Source organism: Penaeus chinensis, chromosome 20 (genome assembly GCF_019202785.1).
Source record: "Penaeus chinensis breed Huanghai No. 1 chromosome 20, ASM1920278v2, whole genome shotgun sequence".
Classification (NCBI taxonomy): domain Eukaryota; kingdom Metazoa; phylum Arthropoda; class Malacostraca; order Decapoda; family Penaeidae; genus Penaeus; species Penaeus chinensis.
The window spans coordinates 4,756,369-4,763,868 of record NC_061838.1 but is presented as its reverse complement, the minus strand read 5'-3'; the positions used below and the strand labels follow the sequence as shown (position 1 = coordinate 4,763,868).

The window sequence follows — 7,500 nt, the reverse complement described above, 5'->3', positions numbered from 1 at the left end:
CAAGTAATTTCACAGCTCTTTATTTTCTTTCTTAACCCACCAGATACAGGTGCCTTGTAGCACGCACATGGACTAAAATTCAGGTATTAGGCTCCCTTAGGCACCAACATTCCCAGGTAGGCTCAGCCTATATGAACAATCTGGTGCAGTATAAAGCCTCCTTGCTCCTCTTTGCAATGCTATTAGCCCTTTTTCTGCAGGCACATTTTTTTGAAGGTCTAATATTTTCCAAGGTCTATATCTGTTATTTGGTAAGCTGCATGAAGATGCCAATAGACTGTTTTCTTGAGCAAACTCAACAGTATTTTTCTATGTAGTTTACATTCTGTGTAGTATCAGTAAAAATAAATACTGAGTTATTTGATATTCCTTTTACATTTCAGTATTATTCAGTTTTCTTTTTTTCCCCCAAAACCCCTAGTTTTGGGAAAAAAAAACTAGCAATTACATTGCTAGTAATGGCAGGCAGGAAAATGTTCTTGTGAGTGGACACAGTGTCCTCCCTGAAATAGCCCTATTCCAAGCATGACTGATGTCTCCTAAACTCTACCCTTGTGAATCAGTAAAATTCTGCTGGAGCTCACAAATGAGCCCTTTTCTGAAGGACCACTGAGTCAATCACAATCCTAGTGTTTTGTACACTCATGATAAGACGTTCCTGTCACCCACCCCTCAGCTAATGTTTTTTTTCCATGAAGAGATGTTTCCATCACCCCCTTTGGCCAATTTTTAAAATCATAAGCTGTCCATGTGACCTGAATCAAGGGATTAAAGGCTTTTAGTGATATCAATTGCAGATAAGTTACCTATGCATCAGCATAGCTACACAACATATGTAACATGTAAATTAAGGACAGTGATATTATGATAATGTTTATTTTTACTTTTGAGCTAGTTACATTGTGGGTAATGAAGACATCATCATCCTGCTGATCTAAACAAGTTGTCTAGATGCAATTTAATGCCCAGGACATAAATATTGTTATGTAGCATAACTACACAACAAATGTAATGAGTATATTTAAGACAGTGATATAATGATAATGTTAATGTTTACTTTCGAGCCCATTGCATTGTGAGTAATGAAAACCACGTCATTTTGCTGGTCCAGACAAGTCGTCTAAATAAGCAAAACAAGGAATACCGAATGCAGCATAATGCCCTGGACATAAATATTGATGAACTTCCAAATTGTGTATGTTACATTACAATTGTGTTCCTAGATTTCCCTCAGGCTCAGAATATACACCAATTCCGTTTTGACACTCTATTTATGAATTTAGCAACATGCAACATACTCTGAAGCACTGTAAGAGAATTTTAATTATTGAATGGCATGGAGAGACACAAACATCATAGTCACACGTCATAAGCCTTTATTTTTACTTACGGGCTTGATCTGTGGGATTCATGTATTTCCCACTCTTGGTGGTATTTATGCTGCGCCTCCCCATCTTGAATTGTCTTACTGAGATCCACCTAAGAGAAAAATATATCTAAGTTTCAACCATCAGCGTTGTCGTGTTTTGGGATGCAGAGAAGAAACTATCGTGTTTGTGTTGTGATTCTCCCACAATGCACCGCAGGGCTGCGGATCGTGTCAGGACAGGCCGGTTCAATACATGACCCGTTTTCCCTTGAAATTGAATCTGGTGAAATAAGATGTGCTTCAATATTGCTTATTGTTATCCTAGTTTAAAATTACAATTTGACTGGTTATTATTCTCTTTTACTTTTATGTGTCTTGATGAGCAAAATCACATCATATCATTATAACATTTATTTAAACCCCTCAATGCTACATCACCTGAAATCTATGAAAAACTAAGAATATATGTTCGTGCTTTGTTTCTTCAAAAGTAAATGTTTGAATAGAATAACATATTTGTCACAATATGTCATCATCTTTAATATCATAATATATTGTTAACTAACATTTCTCATTAATTAATCGATAAACAGACATGACTTTAATTACGTCCCTGAATGCACGAATTTTAAGTTGATAAAAGCCACATATAATATACACAATGCATGGATACATTCCTTCAGATGAGCTCTACGTGGTTGTGTGTGTGTGTGTGTGTGTGTGTGTGTGTGTGTGTGTGTGTGTGTGTGTGTGTGTGTGTGTGTGTGTGTGTGTGAGTGTGTGTGTGTGTGTGTGTGTGTGTGTGTGTGTGTGTGTGTGTGTGTGTGTGTGTGTTTATATATCGTAAATAAAACTCGCTATTTGTGTCTTTGTTAGTTCTTCATGCATCACCCAGTCCCCTGTGACCCTAAGGAGCTAAAGTTGGATCACATGGGTAACTTGACATGAGGAATAACATATGTCAGTGTGACAGAGTGGGAGTGTGACAGAGAGTGGACGGAGAAAATCTTCCCTTATTTTTATTTACAAAAATGAACAGAAGTATTGTGCAAAGCTAAAAGCACAGGCTAGATAGCATGAGGCAGGGGTGTGGCCGTGAGTGGACGGAGCAAAACCTGCCTCATTATGTCAGGTTGAAACTTCAGTGTTGAAATTTTGTTGGGTCTATAGACGAGTTGAAAATCAGAGTATATAGTCTGAGGACAAGAATATAGTTCCAGAAATTTCTTGATCAAATGATATGCTGTTTGTAGTGTTTTTGTGCAACAGCTCTGGAGAGCAAATATCTGCCTGGGCATTGGTTAGAAATTTGCTTTCTGGAATGTCCAAAATGCAATATATGTATTTACATATTATATATATGTACATATTATATATATATATAAATATATATATATTGTATATATATATATATTTATATATATGTGTGTGTGTGTGTGTGTGTACATATTATATATGTGTATATGTATATATATATATATATATTACTTATATAAATATATATATATATTACATATATATATATCAATATATATATATAATATATATATATATCAATATATATATATATCATATATACATATGTACACGTGTGTATATATATATATATACATATACATGTATATATATATATAAATCATTACATTTATTTATGTAACTGAGAGAACTTTTATTACTGAGTGTAGCAATTAAAAAATTTGGGGCAAAATATTTTAAAATCTAACTTTGAGAAGCCCTTTGAGTATGTGTTTTAGGGTTTAGGTATTCTTTAAAGTTCACATTTATGCGACACTTTGAAATAAAAGGATTTGTAAGAAGAAGAAAGAGATACTTGGTTTGTTTTTATTCACGTGCTTTTCCCATTTTCTGGTGCCATTCCAATCCCTGTAATTTATTTTACAATCCGTGGTCTGACTTACTAAATTACCACTGGAATACCTGCTAAATAAAAATCGATGTCACTAAAACAAGTATGACGTATTGATATACCTGTACGTGTTCCATTTTCTATTTTCTAGAGCTGAGACTACTGAAATATAATGTGCATCCTGATAGCAACTAACAAAAGATGAGATTACAGAGCAATTATGATATTAAAATCTGAGTTTCATTACTGAAGTTCTAAATAATGTACTTAAAATGACCCTATCATGAGCCAAACAAAAAAGGGGGAAATGGAGTAAATGCAAAGGTTGCTCTCTGTATCGTGGCTACTGAGACCTATTCAGAGAACACTGTTTAAAAAATAAAATGCAGAAAGATTAGACAGTCGTCTAAATTTTCTAGATGTTGAATTTTCTGATTATGTTTCCCATCTTTCAAACGTTATGTAGATCAAACCCTCATCCCAAAACAGCCGGCTAATTATCCTTGCTGATATCGTTAATGGCCTCATTCAGATCCTCCAGCTGCTTGACAAGTCCGCTGTCGTGTAGTAAGTTTGCCACAGCGACCAAGGACGAGCGGACGTCTTGTGCTGATCTTCCTGTTCCTCTGGCCACGCCCGAGACCGCCGCCTTCACCTTTTCCTCTAGAGCTCCGGTTGAGACACTCAGGACGTCCCCCTCAAGGAAGTGCGCGAGAGGCACTTTCAGCTGCTGCAGGTCTCCGAAGACGTGATAGAAGAAAGTCACAGTGGTTCGAGAACATTCCCGCAAAGGAAAGTAGAGGCCGCAAGTAAGGCGTCCATTCTGGTCACGTCCAACGAGCGTCTTAAAGGGGTAGACGAGGTTGCGGCGCTCCGCGACGTCTACGCCAGAGAGGAAGGGTCGCGCAATGTGTATCAAGCTGATGTGATGGTGAGGCGCCTTCCCCTCCCGCTCCTCCGTCACCTCCCACGACACGAAGGCGGGGTTGTCGGGCCAGTAATTGTACCGGTAGGTCCTCACTACCTCCGGGCGTGCGGTGTTGGCCATTATGGCTCCCGTCTGCGGGGCCTGGCCATCCTCCATTACTGTGATTGGGACGCCGACGTGGTAGCCAGGATCTAGCAGCAGGACGCCTGCTCGGCCTGACACGCGAATGCGGACGCAGACTAACACGTGCTCCTTCTCGCAAGTGTTGACAGGCGGGACCTCGGTGGAGCAGTACCACTCAGCGTTGTCTACCTCCTCCTCACACGATACCTGGAAAGATAAGAATAATGCTGGTTATATGAAGAAAACGCCTTTTGGGCGACATATCAAAATCAAACTTGATAATTCAAATATTTCACTTGTAGGTGTTTCAGATTTATTTCCAACACCATGTTCTACTAACGTATACGCTGCCAATTAATAATATTCCGTTCTCTCTAACGTTACCAAAACACAGCGGTTTCTCTCTTTACCTGGTAGACAGAATCCTTGAGACCAGGATAGTGGATCTCAAGAGCAGAAAGTCTAGTCGTGAGGTCACAGGCCAGGCCTACACACGTGTACCGCCCGGGTAAGATTGGAGGATCATAGTCCCTGTAGAATTCCTCAAGGTCCGGATACTCTTCTCGTGCCAAGACGTATTCCTTGCTGAACCTGCGGAGAAGAGGAAATGTCTTTCATTTCGAGCACAGTGATAATATTAATTGAAAAATACTAGGAACAAAGTAATTATAATGCCATGCAGCTTTCCATTATTAACAGAAAAAAGTAATAATAAATATTAGAGTGAACTCACAGGATGAAGTTGGAGACGGTATCATAGCTGTGCGCCGAGAGGACGTGGCGAAGATGGAGGCTCACTTGACCCAGGAACCTTTCGTAGTTCTCCAGATTCTCGAAGTTGAGTTCCGGCCTCTCGCACCCCCATTCCGGGAGGGGCAGGGCGCGGTCCAGCGGCCACTCATCTTCGCCCCAGTCGCTGTCATCGTCATTGTCATCGTCACCAATCTCATCAGCAGTCAAAGAGTCGTCCGATGCAGGCGGGTCACCCGTACTAACTTCCGAAGTGCCCACGCCACTCTGGTACCCCGAGGAAGAGGACGACCACGCCCAGAAGGAGGCTTCTGCGATATCCTGAGACAGCCGGGACACTTCCCGTCCATCGCATTCGCTGTAGAATGAAAAAGTCAGTGAGTTTTGTGATAGCCGTTTTGACACGCTTAGGCTAATATGTGATAATGTACTATGGTACACATTATATTATACCAACAATAATGATAGTAACTAACAATTACATATCATATGAGGGATTCTAATATAAAGAGATATCAAATTAAATTATTTTTTTCTCTTTTTCGGTCGACTTCACTCAAAGAGGAAACCTAACCTGACATCACTGCAGGATCCCGCCGAACTAAGCCCAGCGTCCAGGACTCCCTGGCTGGGGGGGCGGAGGGGGGCACCCGGGCTGGTGCCAACCCCGGATTTGGTCCACAGATGCGCCCGTGCGAGTCAACTGGGCCAGGTCACGCCCAGCCTCGCCCAACGGTCGAAGTGCGGGGCGGCCGACACTTTCTCTTCGGCGCCCCCACACACTCCCGCCTCAGCCCTCGGGGGCAGACACGCACTCGTGCTGCCCCCATGCCCACTCAATGGTACTCCTTTGTCTGCTGAGAAAAGAGAGAAAAAGAAGGTAGAGTGAACTGCTCGGGACAAGCCGACGGTCAGGTATTAGCAATATGAAATATACAAATAAAGGTAAATTATTATAAATGTGTGTGTGTGTGTGTGTGTGTGTGTGTGTGTGTGTGTGTGTGTGTGTGTGTGTGTGTGTGTGTGTGTGTGTGTGTGTGTTTGTGTGTGTGTGTGTCCCTTCATTTATTTCCCTGTACAATACTATGAACACAAAAAATGTCTCCTATTTAAAGGTGTGCGACATTGAAACAACAGGAATTTTAAAGCTACGCGGTGGAAAATATTGATCCACAATTCCCATGACTAGACGGATATCGCCTTATCATAAACAAAACTACTACTTCTAGAATTACCAGTGACTTTGAGTGTAATAAATGACGATAGCAGCTATGCGTGAACAATATGACCTTATACAAAATATGAACCCTTAAATCATAAAAGCAATCATATGCCTATCGAAATTTGGATTAACAATATTGCAGCGAAAATAAATTATCTAAAAAAGTGATGATAATAAAGAAAAAATACACGAAAACAAGACATACGAACAAAAACTATAGAATACAGCGAATCAGCCATAATAATGTTATCAGTAAAATAAAAGTAATCATAAATAAATAAATAATTAAATAATACAAATATACAGAACACCATCAACAAATAAAACAACAGCCAAGGAAAAAGATTAAACAGTGACTCTGCAGTGCTCCGTCACCTTCAGCTGTCAAAGGAATTTCTGCTATTTATATTTCATAACAGGTGCATCCAGTCATTAAAAAAAATAATCTCCCATTCAGCTATTTAGGACACAAAACTAGATATTCTGCTGACTTCTGAATATACACATCGCAGAAGTTGACAGTCTTAGAAGTTGATAAAATTCTTCGAAACGAAACTGAAAGAACGGCACGGAAATGGAAAGAGAATGAGTAACCAGGACCTTTATACAGGCGTTATGACGTCATTAAGTATGGATTGTTCACTCCTCTAGGGTCGAAGTTGATAAAATGACCTTTAAAAGGTTCGAGCGATTATCCTGTATGGTATGCAAATGAGTTTTACCTCATTCGGTTTTGCTTCGTGGTTATTGTACTGGCGCAAGGAATATATACAGTTGAATTTGCAATCTTCCCGGTTGAATTATCTATATATTGTGCTATGTATTTATCATAGAAAAAGTTAGCACATACGGCTAGTTTTACTCAATAGAACTGAAGAAAGAAAAAGATCACATGACAAGACAAAGAAACAAAGAGAAGTATACGCACGCAACTGAATTCCATGGGGAAAACGGCTCGTTTGCCGATACGAAATCTCAAGACAAACTAGGAATTAAAGAAGAAAAGAAATGAGATGGTCGAAGTCCTGTCACGAACGAAACGAAACTGGTTTCAGCCGGTCCCAAACCGCCCACTTCCCACACACTCGCCACCTGCAGGATATCATGCCGCGACACGTGCATACTTTGTGGCCGTGCTGATTGCCGTCCCAATCACGGCCGCCGGGGATTTTTTATTCGTCCCACCTTTTGGTTACTTGCTTGTCGAATAAGAAAGGTTTTTTGCTCGATCTCACATTCTG

At 40.2% G+C, this 7,500-nt stretch overlaps 2 protein-coding genes across 2 annotated transcripts in view; both read right to left on the bottom strand.

The window, feature by feature from the left end:
- Nucleotides 1–1,597, bottom strand: part of LOC125036165 (WW domain-binding protein 11-like) — a 7,879-nt gene extending 6,282 nt beyond the window's left edge. Inside the window, exon 1 of the mRNA XM_047628599.1 lies at nucleotides 1,391–1,597. Coding sequence (XP_047484555.1) covers nucleotides 1,391–1,454 — 64 coding nt within the window. The 5' untranslated portion in view covers nucleotides 1,455–1,597. The remainder of the gene's footprint in view (nucleotides 1–1,390) is intronic.
- A 1,600-nt stretch (nucleotides 1,598–3,197) lies between these two features.
- Nucleotides 3,198–7,500, bottom strand: part of LOC125035868 — a 5,219-nt gene continuing 916 nt past the window's right edge. The window contains exons 3-7 of the mRNA XM_047628180.1: nucleotides 7,445–7,500; nucleotides 5,612–5,665; nucleotides 5,021–5,395; nucleotides 4,698–4,878; nucleotides 3,198–4,494 (exon numbers count right to left, since the gene is read on the bottom strand). The exon at nucleotides 7,445–7,500 is cut by the window's right edge and continues 94 nt beyond it. Coding sequence (XP_047484136.1) covers nucleotides 3,730–4,494; nucleotides 4,698–4,878; nucleotides 5,021–5,395; nucleotides 5,612–5,665; nucleotides 7,445–7,500 — 1,431 coding nt within the window. The 3' untranslated portion in view covers nucleotides 3,198–3,729. The remainder of the gene's footprint in view (nucleotides 4,495–4,697; nucleotides 4,879–5,020; nucleotides 5,396–5,611; nucleotides 5,666–7,444) is intronic.